The 24,411-nt window shown below is 36.0% G+C and overlaps 1 protein-coding gene across 3 annotated transcripts in view; it reads right to left on the reverse strand.

The window, feature by feature from the left end:
* LOC109234313 (probable plastidic glucose transporter 2) overlaps window positions 1-19,197 on the reverse strand; it is a 21,121-nt gene extending 1,924 nt beyond the window's left edge. Inside the window, exons 1-12 of one of the 3 annotated variants that reach the window (XM_019400241.1) lie at window positions 18,837-19,197; window positions 18,353-18,454; window positions 17,939-18,047; window positions 17,730-17,797; window positions 17,518-17,650; window positions 15,913-16,012; window positions 15,713-15,825; window positions 15,527-15,620; window positions 2,002-2,155; window positions 1,677-1,820; window positions 1,466-1,539; window positions 719-807 (exon numbers count right to left, since the gene is read on the reverse strand). In XM_019400241.1, coding sequence (XP_019255786.1) covers window positions 719-807; window positions 1,466-1,539; window positions 1,677-1,820; window positions 2,002-2,155; window positions 15,527-15,620; window positions 15,713-15,825; window positions 15,913-16,012; window positions 17,518-17,650; window positions 17,730-17,797; window positions 17,939-18,047; window positions 18,353-18,440 — 1,166 coding nt within the window. In that variant the 5' untranslated portion in view covers window positions 18,441-18,454; window positions 18,837-19,197. The remainder of the gene's footprint in view (window positions 1-718; window positions 808-1,465; window positions 1,540-1,676; window positions 1,821-2,001; window positions 2,156-15,526; window positions 15,621-15,712; window positions 15,826-15,912; window positions 16,013-17,517; window positions 17,651-17,729; window positions 17,798-17,938; window positions 18,048-18,352; window positions 18,455-18,836) is intronic. The other 2 variants (XM_019400240.1, XM_019400239.1) reach the window with 2 other exon arrangements.

A 24,411-nucleotide genomic window follows, 5' to 3' on the forward strand; every position in this document is an offset into this window, starting at 1 on the left:
CCCAACCCCCAAAAAAAAAAAAAAAACCAAATCCAAAAAACACCCAGTGAAAGAAAAGAAGAAACTGAAAAGATAACGTGCAACTTGAGTTGTAAGTAAAGCCATCTCCTGTGTTCTGTGTTCTAGGCATAGCTCATCCATTGGGTCCTTAGGAAGGAGTGAAGGGTACAAATTTGTGCATCCAGGTGAAAACATGATATAATATTATCGGGTTTGAAACATCTAAGGGTGCAATTGCGACTTTAGTTACATGTTGTCTACTATTATAAATTGATTTATAGAGTTTATCTTTTGGAAGTGCAAGATGTAGAGATGCTAATATGATATGCTATACTCCCTTGTACTAATTTATGTGAACCTATTTGACGAGTTTAAGAAATAAATGAAGACTTGTAAAACTTGTGGTCCTAAAAAAACCATAACATTTGTGTCGCAATAATTCTTTTGAAATTTGTGGTGTTAAAAATGCCAGAGTATTTATGTGGCTATAAAAGATTCTTATTGGGACGGAATTAGAAGTTGATTTTTAATTATTTCCAAATTCAGAAAGGGGTCATACTTTTTGGAATGAACCAAAAAGAAAATAGGTTCACATAAACCGAACGGAAGGAGTAATAAAGTACCAAGGTCACCATAGATTGTTCCGTATTCCAGCACTGGATATCAACCTGTACAAATCAAATCATCTGCAAGAATTTTAAGTTACGGGACTACTTACAGCAGCATGCCACCAACAGAGAAGTAAAAAGCTCCATAATTTGAAGCAACCCCACTTGATGCAAACACTTGAACGGCCATGGCTAAAGCCTGAATAAATTCAACACCCCAGACATGTCAAATTTCAGATATTAGAGATGGCCAAATACCTCAAATAGGGTAAAGAAAAAAATAGAAGTGTTTGTTAACCAAATTTGCCAATTCAAGGTTTCCATGAATTAAGGGAAAAAAGAGAGAATGAAATACAATAATAATAATAATAATAATAATAATAATAATAATAATAATAATAATAATAATAATAATAATAATAATAATAACAACTCAAGCAGTGCCCACATATGGTCCAGAAAATGAATTCATATGTTCTGCCACATCAGTTCTTTTTTAATCCCCGATGAAGTAATAGTTGAATGTTATCAACACATATAGCGCCCATGAGTTTCCTATAATTAGAAAATACAATAACTAGCCGCTAATCAGAATTTTAGGATTCCATCACATTAGCTCATTTTCACCCTCTTTATTTCCTTCCAACAAACAGGTAATGGCACTTCTGTCGAGAATCCATGAAGTGAAAGACTCATCTTAATGCATTTTTGTGCCTTGAGCTCAATACATTTTTTTCATGGAAGACTCATCTTAATGCATTTTGAGCCTTGAGCTCAATACATTTTTAGGTCTGAAGTTGCTTTACAAGTATTAATGAACCCAGTCAAGCAGGTATACAATAAAAAGGGTACATTACCATTCCAAAGAAGCTCCAATGAAGGAGGACTTTCCTTCCTAAGTTGTCCATCAAAACCAACGCAACAATTGACCCTTGGAAAGTGCAGACAAGGAGAAGGTTAGCTATGGACTTAGGAAATAATACCATTGGACCAAATTAGAGAAATGTAACTATACAGGGGAAGATAGAAGAGAGGGACCACAACTCGAGGACGTTTTCTAGTCTGTACCTGTTAAGTTTGCAATCCCAACAAAAACATTTGCTAGGTTCGAGGATACTCCCGCACGTCTAAATACAGTTGAAGAGAAGTAAAACACAGCATTTATTCCAGATAGCTGTTGTAAAGCAAATAGGGTTGACCCAATAAAAACAACTGCAAAAGGAGTAGGTAAATGACAATGAACTTGGCAAATTAAAAATGGATTAACGGAATAAATGAAGAAGATTCTGCGTGGCAGAGTTAAATGCCAAAACTTCATTATTCTAAGAATAACTACTAACTTTAGAATTGTAAGGCAAATCGTTGAACTCAAACAGAAATTTATTTTCTTTACCTCTAGAATGCCGACCATAAAGCAATTCAGAGATCTTAACACTTTCAGTCTCGTCCCCTCTATCCGACTTTGAAAGCTCCAGCATTGCACTCTTAACATGTGCACTTCCCAGAAGCCTCTCAAACTCGACTTCAGCTTCAGCAAATCTTCCTTGCTGCAGACAAGGAAAATTAAGCAACTAACTTAGAGCCCGTTTAGATTAGCCGGAAAAAAGTAGCTTTTAAGCACTTGGGCTTAAAAGCACTTCTGAAGTGCTGGAGCTCAATTTATAAATAAGCAGTTACGTGTTTAAGTGCTAAAATAAAAATAAGCAGTTGATGTGTTCGGTGAAAAAGTGCGGGTAAACATATTCTTTTAATTAAAGTGACTAAAATGCAAGTAAAGTTGTTAACACTAAAAATGAGCTCATTATTTCAAAAAAAAAAGTTCTAAATTGACTCAAATGCAAATTAATTTATATCACAATTCGAATTTAATTCTAAAATTGACTATATATAATCTTTAAATTATTATTAATTTATTATTTGAAGGAGAGCCTTCGCGTAACTGATAAAGTTGCAGCCATGTGACCAGGAGGTCACGGGTTCAAGCCGTTGAAACAGCCTCTTGTAGAAATGCAGGGTAAGGCTGCGTACAATAGATCCTTGTGGTCCGACCCTTCCCCGGACCCCGCGCATAGCGGGCGTTTAGTGCACCGGGCTGCCATTTTTTTTTATTAATTTATTTAATGTACAATACTAAATTTTAAGTTTTTAACAAGGTAACTTCAAATATTAATTTAAATGTCATGTTATAACTAACTAGTATTCATACCCAGGCATTGCGCGAATAATATTAAATATAATTTTTCATTAAAAAATATACTTGAAAAATATGACACATACAAAGAAGTATGTAAATGATATTATTTTATGAACATGTAAATACACTGGATATTCATACAATTAAGCCTATCCAAATTCTACTACTTTTTCTTGAATTACAATTTTATTATTCAAGTACTTGGATAAAGTTTGCATTTAAAATACTTAAAAATATTTATATCTTTTTATTTTCTTCATGAAATAGTAGTAGATAATATTATTATATAAACCCGTCAACTGATAAATATTGGTGCAACAATATGAAAACAGATCAGTAATAATATAACTAATAGTTTGAAAAGTTGCCTGATTTGATAAATATATATCCCTTGGAGAACATTTTGGCCGACCAAGAAACCTTGCTATGGTGCATAATTCCATTTGTATATTGTTCATAACAATTACCACCGTTTGTGTTTGTGAGAATGCTGAAATCTGATATTTGGATAAAATAAAAATTTTGAGAATAATAGGATTTTAATTAAGAAAATGTTGGTGATGGAGTTAAGGGCAGTAGTTTATTTTATTTTTTAAAGACATGGGTTTTGGGGCTAGGTGTTTTCTACGAATAAAGTTAATTACTTATCTCTTCAAATTTAAATGTTAAATTAATTTTTAGGCGTTTTGCCGCTTGGATAATATTGCAGATTTTCATATTGACAGTTACAAAAATTATATTCAACTTCCACATAACTTAGCAATAAAAATTTTAAAAAAAAAACAATGTCTAATGTAATTAGAAATGCCGCATTTCACAATCATATTAGCAAAATTAAGCACCCTAATTCCAAACTAACTAACTTTATTACATTATTTACTTGTCTTATCCTAATATTGCAGTTGTCTTCAGAAATGCGAAGTGACTTATTAGGCTGTCACTTTTCTTAATGTGGATACTTGAAAGAAAAAACCACATAAATAATTATTTGCATAGGAAAACGTGGATAGAAATCAATTATGAAATTAGTATAGAATTGTTGTTCCAAGCCCACGTTTCGGAAGAACTTCCGGGTGAGAATCAATTACGAAGCACGTGTGCACGGATTTTGTTCAAAAGTCTAAAGAGAAAAGCCTTTTATTATTCATATTCTTCAATTTGTCTAATTTATAAATAATACTTCTGTATATTATTGGCGAAATACATAAATAGCCCCTCCAAGTTGTCCATAATGGTCATTTGAACACCTCAACAGACCTATTTATCAAGTAGACACTTCAAGTGTCTGTTAAGTAAATCAAATAGACACCCCGGCAAAACATACCAGATGCGTGAGTTACACTTGCCAAATGAGCCAATCAATGAACGACACGTGTAATTTGTAATTAAAACTTAACACAAATTAACCAAAAAAACAAAATAAATTTAAAATGAAAAAAACCTTCTCCAGCGTCCCTTTCTCCTCCCCCCCCCCCCCCAAACTTCATCTTCCGATGTCAAAGAACCCCTTCCGGCCAATCCCCTTCAAACTCATCTTCTATATTTATAGAAGTTGTGGAAATTCGAATGACCCATTTATCAAAATTTCCGGGATATATAAATAGTGAAGAAGAATTGGTTGTTGATGAGATCCTAGTTATCAAAATAGTTTTCTTTCAATTCTCCAATTGGGTTGTTGATCTTCCTATAACAATAAATTTTTGGTGTATTTAACTTGGTTCTGTTTAGGTTCTAATTTGGTTGGAGTGCGAAACATTTTTGAAATTTGATTCATGTGTTTCCCCAATTCAAACTACACAATTGCATATTAAACTTTGTTGTTTTTGTCTTTTTTACTTTTTGCTTTTATTTTTATATTTTCTGACCTATGATGAATAAAGATGGTGACGGTGGAGTTTGGACGATGGAGTTTGGACGGTGGTTTACATAATTGGTGTACAACGGCCTTTCTGGTGGTTCAAAAATGATGGGGACAGTGAACCCGTTGGTAGATGGGTTAAAAATTTCCGGCAACCTTCATTTTTTCCGTCGAAATGATTGTTGTGTCTGATAATTGGATGGATGAAAGAGAAATTTATTGAAAAATTTGGTATGAAAAATTTGTTGAATTTGATGTGATGATATATTTGGTAATTTTAATTTGTTCTTTTTTAATCGAGGCAAAGGTGATTTAGGGTTAGAGGAGGGTGTTGAATGGTGGAGGAGAGAATTGGAGGAGAAGGGGGTGTGAAAATTAAGTGGGATCCACATTATTTTAGTAAAAAAAGAAAGAAAAAGCCTAATTTTAGGTTGGCAACTCGCGTCCCAGAGAGTAAATTTCACGCAATGGAGACTGACATGGTCGAGTGTTTAGTTGATCTTCTTTTGTGAATAAATAAAGGGTCTATTTGAAAATAGGCTCGCTTGAGGTGTTCAGCTAGTCGTTGAGGACAACTTGAAGGGGCCATATATGTATTTCGCCTAATGCTAAATTAATAAAGAGAAAAATACTAATCTAATATTAAAAGCTAAAAATGTAAAAATGAACAATATTTTTTGTGATTTTCATTTTAATAAAGCAATTAATTAACTAATTAATCCTAAAATGTGAAAACAAAACCTAATATGCAATGCATGAAACTTTTGATATTTTTGGGGCATTTCATGATTTTAAAAAATTAAACGTGCACAAAAACGCAAACAATTAATAAAATCCTACAAAAATCCTATAAAGTTGAAAACATTTTGGAAAAAATCTATTTCTTTAATTTTGTAGGAGTATTTTTAGTAGGGCAAAAATCACATGCTCACAGCTGGCAAGCAAAACCTCTTTGATTACGAAAATCTATATATTATTAAAAGGAGAGGAAAAAGCCCTCTCCTTAAGCCAAGTGGCAGCCTAAAAAAATGCCACATGGCATAATTGGTTACTAATTAGTTATTTAGTTTATAATTAGTTATTGGTTACTTATTTTTGAATTTAAATACATATCAAAAAAGAAAATAATNACTCTATTTTAGTTACAAATACATAAACAGTTAGGTAGATTTAACAACTAAAAGTTAGGTAAAATCGAAGGGATTTGAGCTAGACCGTTAGGGTTTAATGAAAACTAAGGTTTTATCACATAATTTGCCATGTAGTGAACTAGAAATCATATATTTGTGATCCTTAGGTGATAGAGAACAACTTCCTTCGAAAAATCTCGGAGTCCGGGCACGTGGGCCCGGGGTCGAAATTTAGGAAACTTGTGTAAATGGTTAGAAAATTGCTTAAATAGCTAGAATTCAACCTTGTAAGCCTTTATTTACTAGTTCTTACTTCGTTTGATTAGTTTGGGATTGTCCGGCTTCGAATTAAGGACTTGGGCTCGTTCTTGGACATTGGAAGTGCACTTTGGAGCGAGGTGAGTCTCCTTTCTAACCTCGTAAGAGAGAATTGTCCCCATAGGATTATCAATGAGTAATTGTTGTTAAATGCGGGGGCTACGTACGTACTAGGTGACGAGAGTCCGTGCGTAGCTACTATAATGATAATTGTTCGGGTAGTTTAGGACCCACGTCATGTCTAATTGGGAAATATCTCTTATTTTAAATTGCCAATATGATCATTTTGATTTGCTAGAGACTTGAGGAAATGAGAGGTGGACGTATGAGTTTGTTGAGCCTTGGTAGGAATTCCCTTGTATGTAATTGAGCCTTATGTGTTTTTCTTGATATTTTCTTGATGATTATGGATCGGGCCGATCGCCTCGGTGATAATAGATGCATCTATGGTTCGTGCCGCTCGACCCTCGGCAGTGCACAATTTATTTTTCTATTGGAGCGGGCCGTCGACCTCGGCATGATTGTGCATGATTTATATGCTTACAGTTAGATATGACGTGATCACTTGTTTAATATGAACAAGGGAAAACCGGTAGTTTAATTATGTCAAGAACGTGAATAAGACTCTTCTCTTAAACTTGTGTTATTAGAAATTCTTCATGCTGTATATCTCACTTTATTATTATATTATCTTGACCTTAGTAAGTATCAAGTCGACCTCTCGTCTCTACTTCTTCGAGATTAGACGGGATACTTACTGAGTATATGTGGTTTATGTACTCATACTACGCTTCTGTACTTAAATGTACAGGATTTGAGGCAGGTGGATCTGGACATCATCCTGGTGCACATCAGTGAGCACGCTTGGGGACTTCTACGGTGAGCTGCTTCTCTTTCATGCCGATCTGCAGCCGAAGAAGTCCTTTCTTGTACTTTTTGTTTCTGTCTATTTTGATTCAGACAGTGGGATAGTGTATTATTCTTTTGTGTATATTCCACTAGTCGCCTGTAGCTTGTGACACCAGGTTCTGGCACACACAGTAGTAGACATTTATTTTTGGGGTTGTATCACTATTTTAGCACTTTGTGAACTTTACTGGTCTTATCTTTAAATCCGATAATATGGTATAACTGTCTTTGGCTAAAGTAAAATAAGTACTTAACCACATTCCGCATCGGCTGGCCTGACAACGGTGTTGGGCGCCATCATGACCTATTATGGAAAATGGGTCGTGACACGGCTGCCCTCACGCTCGACCGCTTCTGCGGCTTCTTTCCCACTTCTGCGGGGCCGCTTCTGCGATCCCATCTCCGCAGAAGCGGAAACACCAGCAACCAACAACTCAGCTATTTCCAAAAATCCATTTTCGATCCGTTAACCACCCGGAATCCACCCGAGGCCCCCGAGACCCCAACCAATCACACCTACCAGTCCCAAAACACATTACGGACTTGCTCGAGGCTTCAAATCATATCAAACAACGCTAAAATCATGAATTACACCCCAATTCAAGCTTTACGAACTTTAGAATTTCAAACTTCTATTTCGGATGTTTAAACCTATCAAATCACGTCCGATTGACCTCAAATTTTGCACACTAATCATATTTGACATTATGGACCTACTCCAACTTTCGGAATTGGATTCCAACCCCGATATCAAAAAGTCAACCTCCGGTCAAACTTCCCAAAAACCTTCAAATTTCTATCTTTAGCCAAATGGCTTCAAAATGACATACGGACCTCCGAATTCACTTCCGATCGCGCTCCCAACTCCAGAATCACCACACGGAGCTATTCCCAGACTTGGAATCCCAAACGGACATCGATAACACTGAAATGCACTTCAAGCCAAACTTAAGAAATTCCTTCTAAAATGCTAACTTCCACATTAGGCTCCAAAACACACCTGGGTTATACAAAACCCGAACCGGGCATACGCCCAAGTCTGAAATCATCATACGAACTTGATGGAACCTTCGAATCCTGATTCCGAGGTCGTTTACTCAAAATTCCAATCCTAGTTCATTCTTTCAACTTTAAGCTTCTGAAATGAGAATTCTCTTTCTAAATTAACTTTGAACTTCCCGAAACTTAATTCCGACCACTAGTACAAGTCATAATACCCGAAATGAAGCTGTTCATGGCCTGCGACTGCTAAATGGAGCGCTAGGACTCAAAACGACCGGTCGGGTCGTTACAACCAAAGCTAACAAAATTACAGAAAATGCCCAATTCTTGAAAATCAACATTTCATGCTTCCTTTTTAAAAGATGATTGACAAGAAATGTACATTATTTTACTTCTAGAAAGAGTATTACTACAAGGAGAAATAATATATGGCAAGGGGCGGTTTCACTTTTGAAGCAGGATCTAAATATCATTCTAATTACTAGTGTGATGTTATTTTCTATGAAGGGAAAAGGAATGAATAAAGCAACAACAAATATTTGTTTATATAACTTTTGTTCCATAAATTGAATAACTTCACTGTATATAAATTACAAGACTTCAAACTATGCTATCCATGTCTTTTTTTCCATCAAGGTAGCAGGCAGAATATGTCATCATACTTCATTGCTTTGAGCTGATTCTATTATCGGCTAGTATGCAAATCTGACCAACCAGTGATCAGACTCATATCTTTATTTCTAGACTGCCTTAAATATTCACTGAAGTTCCTAGCCACTGTTTATCTAATACCAATATCAGGCAGAAATTAAACTAATATGCTTAAGATTAAGTGATAATAAGTATCAACAAAGGCCATATCATTGAACTATTTCAAATCAAGCCTGAAACCAAACGTGGTGACATTCTGATTCGAAAAACATAACAGGAAGAAAGGAACAACAACAAAGCAAAAAAGATCAACCAACATAGGCTTTTTTTGTAAAAAAAAAAAAGTATTCAGCAGCTAAGAGACTAAACTCCGTAACATTGTGAACAAACAAAGATACCAAGGGAACATTCATCAACTCAGAAACATAGGTTAAGCTTTCAGAGAATGTTTCAAAGAAGAAAAAAAAACTTAATAGAAGAACATATATTTTCAACAAGAATAGCAGTTCATATTTTCATTCATATACTTCAAAATGGGGCTATAGATAAGATATCAACATACCTACTTCTAGCAACAAAAGTTGAGACTAAATATAAGTGTATTGGTCAAGAGGAAAACCAAATAAAACCCCAGAAAGAGAAGCAATCAGCAGGCAGTTTAACAGCAGGAATCAGGAAACTTCAGCACGAGAAAACCAATTTCAGTCCAGATCCAGCTTAGATGAACCAAAGTTTTTTAAGAGAAATCAGAACTTCTAAACTTTTTCAGTAAATGCAGACGGTTTTTGTGAGTTGAAACTGAACCTCAAAATGAGTGTTCATTTAGAGAATGTTTTAAGTGTATTCAGAGGATTTTTTGTGTCAGTATGCTGAATGAATGTGTGTGTATGTGTGTGAATGAATGAAGGTATCTTTTTCTTTTTATAGAGTGTACCCTAATAGTATCAAAAGAATATTCTGACCTAAATTCTCTGGATGGTACATCATATTGTGACAGAGAATAATGGACAGTTGTCCAGCTTTCATCATCTTTTTTAACAAATTCTGGACAGTTGTCCCTTCTAGAACCTTCCCTTTTCTAGATATTTCTTTCTAAAATTCTTGAAGTCCTCCTAAGTTTCTTTTTGGTTCAATTAGACCCCTACAAGTCTCTAATGATTTACAAATCCAGCAAACAGAGGCAGGGCACACAAAAATCAGAATCCAAATCAAAATGACAAACAATATGAGATGATGCAATTTAAACCTAAAGTATTGAAACTTTGAAAACCTCGACTAATCCTAAACAGATTAATAGTGGAATTGAGAACTTATTACTATCAATAAGTTTCATGAAGAGGAAAAAACTACCAAGCTTATCAGTGAGCACGTTTTAGATGATTCACATAGCATAGGAAACCAAGCAAACAGTGAACACAAAAATATAAGCAAAAGAACAGATACTGCAACTAAACCTAACTCATGCAAGCTAAACAAAGAAAAATAAAAGAAAAAATGGAAATGGGAATACCCAAAGGCTTGTTTCGAAGTGGATCAGTCACGAACTCGGACCAACTTTGATGGGGTGAGATGAACCTAGAATAACATCAATCGATTACTCTCATCAAAAGCAATCGATTGATGTAGGTCATGGGTTCAAACAGACCAGACTCGCATGCCCAAATCAAGACAGAAACGAAACTAGGGTTCCAAGCTCGGATCCGAAATTAATGAAGTAATGTGGGGGTTTTGAGAAATCGACAACGGTTTAAGGTTTAAAGGCGTGTGAGGAGTGTGGGGTGTAGTTTTGGGTTGTTTGGGCGACCTAGGATTTTGGGTTTCAATTTCAGATCTGGATTTAAAGGATTTGGGTGGTGATTTGGGGGGATATGGTGATGGATTAGTACTCAGGGGGGGTGGAGAGTGTAGAGGGTGAATTTGGGGTGGTTTGGAGGCATGCCGCCGCCGTAGAGCGATTTCCGGCGACGGCTGTGGGCGGAGGTTCAAAGAGAAAGCGATGAAAGGTGAAGGGGGAAATGAGGGGTCGTCTCTAGGGTTTGGGGGGAGGGTTCGGACAGTTTTATATTTATGAGTGGGGCAGTTGCGAGCTGTTGGATCAAAGGGATCCAACAGCTGGGATTAGAGGGAAGCTAAACGGTGTCGTTTTGGGTTAGAGGGGAATTGGACCGGGTGTCCTTTAATTAGGTTGAGGCGGACTTGGGTAAAAATAACATTTGGACTATTGCATTTGCTCTTTAGGGTGGCCGAATATCAGAAAACCCAAGTTGTTTATCTCATTTCCTTTTCTTTGTTTTCTTTTTCTTTTCTTTAATTTGAAAACCCTAATTAAATTAATTAAATCCTCAATTAATATCACCTAAGAAATCAAACTAATTATCTATTTATAATAATTACAAAATTAGTTAATGCTAAGGCGAAATACATAAATGGCCCCTCCAAGTTATCCACAACGGTCATTTGAACACCTCAACAGACCTATTTATCAAGTAGACACTTCAAGTGTCCATTAAGTAAATCAAATAGACACCCCGATACAGCATACCAGATGCGTGAGTTACACTTTCCAAATGAGCCAATCAATGAACGACACGTGTAATTTGTAATTAAAACTTAACACAAATTAACAAAAAAAAAAAACAAAATAGATTTAAAATGAAAAAACCCTTCTCCAGCGTCCCTTTCTCCTCCTCCCCCCCCCCCTCCCCCTCCAACTTCATCTTCCGATGTCAAAGAACCCCTTCCGACCAATCCCCTTCAAACTCATCTTCTATATTTATAAAAGTTGTGGAAATTCGAATGACCCATTTATCAAAATTTCCGGGATATATAAATAGTGAAGAAGAATCAGTTGTTGATGAGATCCTAGTTATCAAAATAGTTTTCTTTCAATTCTCCAATTGGGTTGTTGATCTTCCTATAACAATAAATTTTTGGTGTATTTAACTTGGTTCTGTTTAGGTTCTAATTTGGTTGGAGTTTGGACGGTGGAGTTTGCATAATTGGTTGAATTTGTTCTTTTGTAATGGAGTTTGGACGAAGTTTGGACGGTGGTTCTAAAAAATTTGTTGAATTTGATGTGATGAATTCGTTCTTTTGTAATGAGTTTGGACGGAGTTTGGACGGTGGTTCTAAAAAATTTGTTGAATTTGATGTGATGAATTCGTTCTTTTGTAATGGAGTTTGGACGGAGTTTGGACGGTGGACTTTGGACAGTGGTTCTGAAAAATTTGTTGAATTTGATGTGATGATATATTTGGTAATTTTGTTCTTTTGTAATGGAGTCAAAGGTGATTTAGGGTTAGAGGAGGGTGTTAATGGTGGAGGAGATAATTGGGAGGAGAAGGGGGTGTGAAAATTAAGTGGGGTCCACATTATTTTAGTAAAAAAAAAAAAAGAAAAAACCTAATTTAAGGTTGTCAACTCGCGTCCCAGAGTGTGGATTTCATGCAATGGGGGCTGGCATGGTCGGGTGTTTAGTTGATCTTCTTTTATGAATAAATAAAGGGTCTAATTGAAAATAGGCTCACTTGAGGTGTTCAGCTGGTCGTTGAGGACAACTTGAAGGGGCCGTTTATGTATTTTGCCTTTCTCATATTTTGAATACAAAGACACTACAATCAGAACGTTAGCAATTCTTACAAGTTTTCAACAAAACTTCTTGCAACCAAACGATTCCAACGAGAATTATTAGAACCTTAGCAGCGTAAAATTTTGCGGTTCTAAAGGAGTACCGTGCAACCTTTTCCAAAAATATCTTACGAATTTTTCCCTACTCCAGGTATGTTAAGGGTATCCCTTCTTTCTTTTTGGCATGATCCAAATGATACAAAAAGAAACGAGCAAACGCACAATTTTCATAAACGACTCCATTCATAGAAATACTAGGGGTCTCTATGTTCTTGATTCCCCCATGTGACATATTATTGTATCTTCTGTTCATGGGTCTCAGAATAATACGAAGTTGATAAAGTTTATCCGAAAAAATGTTAAGATTATTAACATATTTTCATGCATTCCATTCATTTATACATGCACATTGACCCATGACCAGATGGCGTTATATACGCGTAATTATATATATATATATGTGTATATGGGATACGGGAAAAGGTCACGGCGCTATATACATACCACCACCTGATCAATTGGTATATGTTGATGATTTTGCCCACAGCGGCCGAGATGATATGAGGGGATGCCCTCAGAGGCTTGATGATGTTATGTACACATATGCCTATGCATGACACGACATTACACGCACGTGCATGATATTATAACTGTTTCAGGATTTGCAAAGTTATTTAAACTTACAGGCGGGAATTCCTTATTCCATGTTTCATCTATGTCTATTATGTACTGATTTTCATGCCTTACATACTTAGTACATTATTTGTACTGACGCCCTATTCCCCGAGGCCGGCGTTTTATGCCCGCAGGTTTGCAGGCAGGCAAGCTGACGGTCCCCCTACTTAGGATCCTCGATCAGCGAGAGTTGGCGTGCTCCACTTGATCCGGAGTTGCTTTTGATTTTGGTACGATATGCTTGTATACATATATGGGTATTGACGTTGCCCAGTCCCGTCCTTGCACAGTTGTATTTTCTGTTAGAGGTCTGTAGACAGTTATGTATAGTTGGACAGTATGTGGCCTTGTCGGCTTTCAGTTTTGGGTATACAGTTGTCTATAGCAGCCTTGCCGGCTCGCCCACTGTATTCCGCATGTATATGTCTTTTGGATAGGTTTCCCTCACCTATGTTATTCATGTTTATATCTTAAACGCATGCCTAAGGATGTTCGATATGTAGGATTCGGGCACCCATCGCGGCCCATCGGTTTGGGTCGTGACACCCAACTTGTTGCTTTTAGCTTATTTTGGCTTGGCTTAAAAGCTGCTTAGGTGTTTGCCAAGCATTGAAACAAGCTAAAAGGTGTTTTAAGCCGATTTGACCAGTCATTGAGCCAATCCAAACACACTCTTAATTGACTAGCATTTTAAAGCCAATTGAGCCTTGTCCCTAGTGATATCATTCCTTCACTTATAGTATATTAGTAAATAAGCCAGTTTGTAGGACAAAAATGGAGTAGAAATCCCAGAATAACATAGACCCAAAAAAAAAAATCCAAAACCATCTCACCGTATTCATTGGTCTATAGAGTAGAAATTTATACTTGCATAACTTGCATATCATAAGTATAGCCTTGTGTCTTGGGATTCAAAAACAATATTCCAAAACCAATAATGTTTTCATTTTGAGAAATTCTGAGCTCCCTCTACAGCAGAAGTTTTATTCTTCCATTATCTTTCTCTTGTTTGAGACAAATCTGCATCTAGATTATTGTAGTCTTTTACAATCCAAGAAGTTGGGATGAGATTGTCAATAATAGATTACCTACAGAAATAGGTTAAAGAAATTTCCACCCAAGATTTAATAGTTGGTCCATTCTCAACCTTAGTAAAGTCCATCTTGTTGCAACAGGAATGAACAAAAACAAATAAGTTTTGACTAATGTGATAAACATACCAATTAGTGTTCCAAAGACTTTACCCCTTTTACAACAACAACAACATACCCAGTATAATCCCACAGGTGGGGTCTGGGGAGGGTAGTGTGTACGCAGACCTTATCCCTATCTGAAGAGGTAGAGAGGTTGATTCCGATAGACCCTCGGCTCAAGAAAAGGTGGAAATGAAGAAAAGGGAAGAAGAAGAAGAAGAAAGAGGGAGAAGAAAGAAAGAAGAGGGAGACAACAGACGATAAGGAAAAAGGAGAGAAAAAGTATCATCAAAACAATCGGGGAGCAACAATTTACAGTAAAAAGGAGAAAAAGTAGCATCAATTAGTAACAATCAGGGAGCAACAATTTCCAGTAAAATTTTTAAAAAACAATGGACGTGGTTGCTAAGTACCAGATATAATAACAAACTAGAAGAAAGTATCTTTCAACCAACAACAAGAATATTACTAGTACTATGGTAAACCTAGGAGAAACTCACAACTACCTTTTAACCCACCACCTTAATCCTCGACCTCCACACCTTCCTATCGCTAGTTATGTCCTCGGTTAGGTGAAGCACCAACATGTCCTGCCTAATCACCTCTCCCCAATACTTCTTTGGCCTCCATCTGCCCTTCCTCAAACCCGCCATGGTCAACCTCTCACACCTCCTGACCGGGACATCTATGTCTCTCCTCCTCACGTGCCCAATCCATCGCAGCCTCGATTCCCGCAACTCATCTTCCACGGACGCCACTCCCACCTTATCCCTAATAACTTCATTCCTAATCTTGTCTTTCCTGGTATGTCCACACATCCATCTCAACATCATCATTTCAGCTACTCCCATCTTGTGGACATAGGACTTCTTGACGGGCCAAGACTCAGCTCCATACCACATAGCCGGTCTAACCACCACCCTGTAGAATTTGCCCTTAAGTCTAGGCGGCACATTCTTATCTCATAAAACCCCCGAAGCTAGCCTCCATCTCATCCAACCCACTCCAATGCGATGAGTAACACTTTACCCCTTTTATTTATGTCAAACAGCTCTAGACTATATATTAGCTTAAACCTTATGAAAAGTGCAATAGGGAGGAACAAAATGTAAAAAGATAGTGGTGATGCAACTCTTTATGAGCAAGGGAACATAATTATAAGAAAGTAAAAGAAAACGATACTTGAGAAGAGATTGGACACTCAGCCAGTAAAATTGTCAGCACTAGAGGAATTCACTTGGTATACATCTAAATGTGGATTAGCTTAGAGACCCTAGGAAGTATAGCAACTCGAGAACTCAGTCAAGGATGGACAATGAGAATAATCATCAAAGGAGCAAGAGGCCCATACATTAGAATACCTTATATAGCCAATGAGGGGACTCAGCACAGAACATCATAGCAAGTGCAAGTATTGCAGCTGGAATAGTAGATACCCAAAAGCATACACGCCACCTGTACACATAATAAGCTCAGATACAACTTCATTGCTACACAAAGCAAGTCATCTACAGAAGTTTTCCCACTAGATGTACTATTTATCGTACCAACCCACAATGTTCTTGACGGGGATCCCTATGAGAAGAGCTGCCATCAGCCCAAGACATGTTGCTATCTGGATCGAACTCCCATAAGTACCCCTCACATGAGCAGGAGAAACCTGCACCAATATCAAGAGTTTTAACAGAACTTAAGAAGGTAAGAAATAACTAAAAGCATCATACCCTAAAGCTGATAGTAGCTTTACCTCTGTTACGTAAAGAGAAGCAACAGGAGGACCCACGCCCAATCCTAATCCCACTAAAAACCTTCCTGCAAGCATGCCTGCCAGAGTTTTCGCTGTTGCACTGGAAAATACATGTGTCACTACCAGTCCAAATGACTTTAAGAACAAAAGAAATAATAGGAATTCTGATACCAAAACCATGAGATGGAAAACATAAATTCTGTTACTTCTAGTGGGACTAGCGAAGCATCTTTCGAAAGGCTCAGACAAGATCAACAGAACTCAGAAATTTCCACAAAAAGCATTGTCAAACAGAAGGAAAATGAGAAAAGATAAGAAAAGTCAATTCCTATGTGAAGGGCGCAGGAGTAATTTTAAGTGATTCCAGTCTTCCAGAACAACTGTTAGAAGTTCAAATTTCATGTTATCCTGTCGAGAACAAGTCTTCCACATAATCAAACCAGCACTTAAGCTATGCACATAGTACTAAACATTGTAATTCTTAACTAACTGAAAGATCATACAATGAGTTGCGAAGGAGAATGAAACTTCACAGAGGAGAGCAAGAAGATGATGGGAGGGGGAAAAAACATGAATGCACTTGAGAGATCCAAAAGCAACATTCAGTTATTCAAATTCCCCAGAACTAAATTCACACATTCAACCAACACATACAATAGCTTTTCAAGTGAATTACAAACGCTTCTACAGAGTAACGTTCATAACTGAACAAACTACAAAGCAAAACTTCTAGCTTAATGTAAGAGGAATAAACCCTTTTTCCCAGTATTATACTCAATGGGCTAATGTACATGTTTCTTAAGCCATATGATTTAGTGTCTACCATATGCAACTATACGGGCTTCGGAGTTTAAAGGTTAGAAGACCTAGACATCTGTCGCAGAGTCCTGAACTGCAAACAGAAGAGTTGAGGTTTAGAGTGCCCGATCAACAAAAAGAATGCCATTAGATCCTTAGTTACAGGTCTAATCCAAATTGATCCAGATTGATAGTACGAGACTTACTTATGAGACTTGATAAACAAAAGAAAAATGGGCCAGATATTGCACTGCTTCCATAGACCCAATATCCGTCAGTCTTTTAGGATATCTTTTTATATTTTAATATTTAATAAATGGAGATAGTAGTTTCTTCCCAGCAGCACATTATTGAAAAGTCATTCTTGTATCTATTCTTTTTTTCTCCTTTTTTCATTTTGGCAGAGTTCTTTCACATAAAATCTCTCACAACTTTGGTTCCTGCAAAATCCTTCCAGTGAAGATATCCAAGTAAAACTTTTACAACAGGCCTTCCCAAAATCATGGACCTTTTTCTTTTCATAAACTTCTCAGTGCACTGACTTTCTATAAGTCCTTGCTGGAAACATTACGGGAGAGAGCCTTCCCTAGAAGAAGCATGTAAGACCCTAAGAACCGCTTAACGCCAAAAGGAGCATGGCTATTTCTCTCAAACCTAGCAAGCAATTCAGCCATCTTCTATACTTTAAGTAGAACACAAAGAGATCATATTGAAAGCACAACAAGTTCAGTAATAAGAGGAAGAACCTTTAGTCTACCACCCAAACCATTGGATATAGGTGAGCATTGGAGAAAATTTGGACTTTACCATAGAGAAGCACCCATAATCATAGGCAATGAGCACAACTGAAAGGCTCGACGACGGCCAACTCCATCAGCAATCCAACCACTAATCAGAGATCCAGCAAAGGCACCAGCTAGACAAGTACTCACCACCAAACCTTCATTCACGGAAAAATATTGAACTTGAAATTCCAAAAAGAAATGACAGATATTCCAAAAGAATAGAATGTCAGTTACCTTCGGCCAATGTATCCCCACTGAAGCCAAGATCAATTGAAATGCTTTCAAGTGGTTCATTCACTACCCTGCAGATGAGACAGGGAACAGGACAATATTTCTTTTTATCATGGAGAAAATCTCTGAGAACAATTTCCAGAACTAACCCAAGATGATACTCAAGATTATAGAAAGACAGTGTAGAGGAAAGAGTATGATCCAGAACTAACCCAAGATGATAGCCAAATAGAAATGCAACTATTGTTGCCACAAGTACATGCGGGCACGAATACCTCCAAGAGGGATTTGTCATCTCTTGCTCGCCATTCTCAAGAAGATCTAAGTTGAAATTCAAGAATTCAAAAGAATATCAGACAGAGCATCATAAAGAGTATGACAGGAAAAACAAAAAACATTCTTTTAGCTCTGCCTTCTTTTTCCATTTTAATTTGTCGTGCAAAGGAAATGCAGTCAGAATAAGGACTATACTATTAAATTTCTACAGTATCTGACAATTCTAGATAATTGCACCCCACGGACCCAAAAAATTGAGTGTAATCTTCATGAATAATCCTCTTCTACTAGATTTATAAAATTAATACACAAGATAAAATGCAGTGATCGCAACAAGAGAGTTGACTCACCAGAATTGGCTTGGACATCAGCATTCATGGAATCTCTGGATGTCACGCGCTTATTCATTGAGGATGAAGCGCGCAAGTGTCCCCACATACCACAACTGCGCTCTTTAAAGAGAATCAACATCACTCAGTGTCACATAATAGTAATCCAAATCATTTGTTAGGGATTGCTACCTTTATTAAGAAACTGTTATAGATGTTACAGCAAAACAAGCATAAAATTCTATCGAAACCTAAAAATCTGCCCTTTAAACAAAATAATAATAACAATAATACTAACTATTGTTATACAGAACTCTACTGTAGGTAAACATTATCATAGAGATCACCAAGGCTCAAGCATGCCCATTCCTAGTACTCAAACATGAGAACACACTATAATCATAACCAACTTACACAAACAGAAAAAATTATAAATATCAAAAGAAAATTCTAAGGAATTCGCGAACATTCTACATAAATATTAACGATTTATAACTTCATCTACCTTTCTCTTACGACGCGATCATCAAACGGTTTGAGAGAAAAAAGAAATCCAATAGAAGCAAAAGCAACCGCAACGCTGGCTAGAAGAGTCCTCGTCTCACACGACTCTGCTGCAACAGACGAAACTTCTGGAACCGCCTTAACTGTATCTATAGATGTAATTCTAGAAAGGATGAGGATGAGTGATCTATGGTTGCTGCTAATATACGCCTGGTGTGATTGCTTTACCAGCTTCTCTTTCAATCTGTTTTCTTTTAAAGAAAAAGAAGATGACGACACAGCACCTGTTATTCTTTTTTCTTCATTTTGGAACAGTCGTAATAAAATGAATAATCATGCCTGATTTAAGATGGTGAAATAAAAAAAAAGTGTAATTCAGAGACAGTTATCTATTTTTTGAGTTTGTTAATTATAATTAACTGATGTTCTTTTTTTTTTTAGTGGGAAAAGTAGATGCTTTTTCCAGATTCAGGTGAGATCTCTGTGGTTTTGGCGGATGATGCCTCTGCCACGTGTTGGTTAAAATATGTATCACCATCAGATGGCATATCGTTGTATTGATCATTTCCTTTATGGTTTTGTGTAGAGCCAAGTAATCAATTGGACCTAATTGGAGAAACTTATGTTGTACCGAAACATAATCGTCAACTAAATTCTGTTTTTCGCTAACACAATCTTGTTTACCTAATACTCTGACGCGACCGTCTCACACAAATCTAGGAGACATATTAACTACATTAAAATTACTGTATATTTCTTTTTTGGTTCGTTTCAAAAAGAATGATGTCTTTCTAAATTTGGTAGCAATTTAGCTTAGGGTCTGTTTGGAAAGTCACCAACTAATTGGAATTGGTGTAATTACTAGAGTACACTAGGGTAGTAATTACACAGTTGTGTAATTACGACGACCTGTTTGTTTGTCATAGTGTAATTATAAATTTACTGTTTGGTTGCACGTGTGTAATTACACCGTTAGACTAAATTATCAAAACTTAAAAGTTAATATAATAATATATGCCTATAAATTTTTATAAGGATAAATAATATTACATTTGGTTTTTAAGATATATATATATATATATATATATATATATATATATATATATATATATATATATATATTTTCGTGAATATACATTAATTAGTAATCATATATTTATAACTAATATTGTAAAAATAATTTATATATATATTCCAAACTAATAATATTTAGTTTAGATACTTATAAAACTAAAAACATACGTTGTAAGAACATCATGGAATTCATGTTTGATAAAATAAATTAATATTTATAAATAGAATGTCATAACATTATTCAAATGTTTGACAAAATTAATCTATCAATTCTAAATTAAAAAATGAACAACATGCAATGTGAGCCAATACTACTAAAACAAGTAAATTGGAACCATGAATAAAACACAATTTTAAAATACAAAAAAAATAGTTGTATGTCAAATTCTAATATAATAATAGTAAGTTCCAATAGAACTTAAGATTAGGAAACATAATAAGTTTATAACCACATTCAACAATAAAATTCCACTTTAATTGCATCACTCATTATATGCCAAGTTTGTTAATGACTCATTATTTCTAATATTGGAGGTGTAGCTTAGGAGAAAGACGGAAGGTCTTAAGAAATGGAGCCAATTAGACTCCTATAGCAGTTCGGGAGCATCGGCATCTATTTGGGTGGCTTGCTGGGTTAGACTGATAGAAAGAAAGGACGGGGGGCAACCATGCATGGTACTTCCGCTTCCGCCTTTCTAGGTTTCACAATAGCTCCCCCTTTTCTTTTCCAATTCCTTCTTTTCGTTCTACTTAGGTGGAGCAATCCGAACTCTCGACCGAATATCGGAAACCCGCCTTAGAGATTGAACCGCAATAGTTTCAAAAAATAGAATAATAAAATAAATAATAAATAAAATATAAGTAATTACATGGAATCACAAGAAGTAAATGCGGAGAAATAAAAAAAAAATAATGTACAAAGAAAAATATTTTTTAAAAGTTCACAAGAAATTAAAAAGTAAAAATAAAATTTAAAAAGTAAAATAATAGAAATAAAAAGTTATAAAGAAAATAAATTAAAATAAAAACAAAAAGGAAAGAAACTAAAAAGCAACCTTGTAATTACATAGTGTAATTATCACCAATTTTCACATCTCCTCGAGAATTGGAGAGAGTGTAATTACATCCCTCTACCCTCCTCCCCCTCCTCCCCTCCCCCACCCCACCCACCCCACCCGCAATTACATCCAATTCCATGCTGACCAAGTAATTACTTGGCCAAACAAACATGTCAAACTGTGTAATTACACCTAATTACACCCAAATCCAATTCCCAGGTGGCTTTCCAAACAGGCTCTTAAACTTACAATTATACCCTTAATGAGAAGCTTTTATAACCATAAAAATACTCTAGCCCCTTTTTGACTTATTTAGGACCACAGGTTCCAAAAGTCTTCATTTTTTCTTAAACTGTGTGCCCAGTCAAACAGGTTCACATAAATTGGAACGGAGAGAGTAATATATTTGCATTTACACTGAAAGAAATATGTATTTGCAATTTGCTTTATACTTTCTAAAGAGAAAAGGTAGAATACATAAGTTACCCCGGAACTATATATCAAATTCCTATAATACAATTTTTGACCATCAAAATCACTTTACTTATTCAACCTTTTTAATGTGAATTAAGATATATCACTTTTTTATTGACTAATTTTTCAAAACATGTGTAATGTCGTGCACCAATAAAGTCGTGATACAACAACAACAACAATATAGTATTCCCACAGTGTGTGGTATAAAGAAGGCAATGTGTACGCAGACCTTAAAATTACAACTACACCCCTTAATCATCTCTTTCATCTATTTCTCTTCTCTAGCAAATTATCCTCATGTCGTGGACCGCTAGCAAAATCCAAACCACCACCTTCTGTTTAAAACAAAAAATTAAAATGGAAAAGCTCAAGGAAGTGCGAAGAATAAAAATTTTGAGATCAAGTGCAAAGTTTAGTATCAGTACATTTAACCCCATGTGCTCAGTAAGTACCATGACTAGCCTCGGTAAGGTAGTGCGAGAATTGCCAATGCTACTCACTTAACAACCTGTTCAGTTCATAAATATGCAAGTGTACAGCAACGATACCGAAATCTAAGCATGAAGTAAAGGCACAACCAACAATGCATATAGAGAAGATGTGCACAAGTCTAGTAACAGTTTAACAGCTCAGCATATAGAGAAGATATGCGTCTAACATCAATAAATCCTCACATTCATACAGAAAAGATATTATTGAATAAGCAAGCAAGCTGCACAGGTTAACATATAGAGAGGATATGTACCGTGAATCAATTCTTCAATAAAAGCAATATCTAGAGAAGATATGCATAAAGAGGCATGTATACATTCCTGAGCTAGTATATAGAGGAGATACGCGATAAAATCATGTATACACCCAAGGTATTTGCAAATAGAGAAGATACACAAAAATCAAACACTTATTAGTTTCCATAATCCGCGTATATGTCATCAATGGAGAAACATGAGAGGACGAACCTAGGGGGATGGACCATTATCCACACACTACACGGATAAATCATGTGCTATAATAACTGTCGATGCCCCCTTTTTCTCGCGAAATCGGGTTTATGACATTTGGGAGGACAACTCGTTTCCTTTTGGGAATTGGGTTTTGAATTGAAGAGTCGCCACCTAAGGATTAAGTGCATTAGGACACTAAGAAAAACTTTGATTTAGAAAACTAGAGATTGGGTAAGGGCTTGAAATTATCCCGAGGGGAAGGTGTTAGGCACCCCTCGAAATCCACTAGTGTGGTTCCCGACCATACTAAATTGTGACTTTAAGTGCAAACAACAAGTAGACAAGCAAGAATTACAAATACGAGAGGTGTTTTCATGTAATGGTTGCAAGAAATTGAAATTAAAAGAAGTTAAAGAACCTGAAATTTAAGAAAAAGCAGTTTTGAGTTTTGAATAAATAAACCAGTAAAGGGAAAGGGGTTTTCACATAATTATGGTAAGTAATTGAAACTAAAAGAAGTTAAAGAAGCTGAAGTTTGAGAAAAGCAGTTTTTGAAATAAAATGAACAAGTAAAGGGAGGGGGGTCCTAGGTTTATAAATAATATGGATCACCCCACACAACATTCGGTAATCGTTTATACACGTGGTGTTATCGCGTGGTCATCATATCCATATCTACCCTTTCCCACCCCGTTAAGGTATTAAATGCGGAATGGTCTCGTTTTACTTATTGCATTCTATTACCCGCCCCTATCCTATTAGCCCCGGAAGTATTTGGGACTACTAATCCTAAAGGGAAGGGATGTGAGGTTTTATGGTTTCAAAGGATAAATTCTAAGGCGACAATCAAAACACATATGTAACAAATATGGGGAAGAAACACACAACAGATAGAAAGGGCTCAAACAAACCTCCTTGCAAAACAAAGAGAAGCATATAGTTTAGCATGTCTTTACACGTACTGATTAGGGTCTGATTAAACTTAAGAGTTGAGGCAAACTGATCTATTACATATTTTAGATAAGAAGCCCGAATTAGGCCTGCCTGCTGGCTGTAGTTAATAAAATCTGATTCAATTTATAAGTTACCCTATGGCTTGCCTAAGTGTTGAACGAAAACCTATATGCATGATATCTATTAGTTTCAGAAAATAAGTATACCGATTTTAAAGAAGAGGACTTGTTAAAAACATAAATTCTGCAGATGTTAAGCATTTGCTACTACTGATTTAGGCATATAAGCGAATGGTCGATTCAGATTTAGTTGATAACTCCTATAGGCATGCTTTCTAGGTGCTATTGATTTTAAAACATTTTTTACAATCGAAGCAAGAGTGCAGAAGTCCTATGGGCATGGTATCTAAATGTTGTTAGTTATTTTAAACCTATAAACAGGTTTGCCTAGTGACAGATGATGATGCAAAATTCAGGAAGTCCTATAGGCATGTTAGCTATATAATATGCAGCATTTGGAGATGACTTATAGACATATTCTCTTCATGATGTAGAAGTGCAGAAACCTATAGACATAATATCTATATAATGCAGAATCCTATAAACATGGTTTCTATATGAAATGCATAGCCTATAGACATAGTATCTATATGAAATATAGAATCATATAAACATTGTTTCTATATGAAATGCATAACCTATAGATATAGTATCTATATGAAATACAGAAATGAAAGTTGAAAGCAGGATATGAGTGCAGGAGCATAATAATTCCCTATGAACATGATATCTACCCCTTTTGCATGGATGATTGACCCTCCCCTTTTCACTAACAGCCCAATAGTTATTACAAGTTATTACAGCCCAGAATGAATAAGAAAAGGTAAAATTACATCAGAGAACTAAAAATTTATAACCAAGGAGAGCCTAATTCAGGTTTCCTACCTGAAGCATGAAGTAAACCAACTCCAAAGATCAAGATCGAAAGCCTTTCTCATTTGGGGTGTGTCAGAGTTCCCTAAGAGCCTCATGGAGGGGGGAAGAACTTAGAAGCTAAGAGATAGTGTAAG

Source organism: Nicotiana attenuata, chromosome 11 (genome assembly GCF_001879085.1).
Source record: "Nicotiana attenuata strain UT chromosome 11, NIATTr2, whole genome shotgun sequence".
Lineage (NCBI taxonomy): Eukaryota > Viridiplantae > Streptophyta > Magnoliopsida > Solanales > Solanaceae > Nicotiana > Nicotiana attenuata.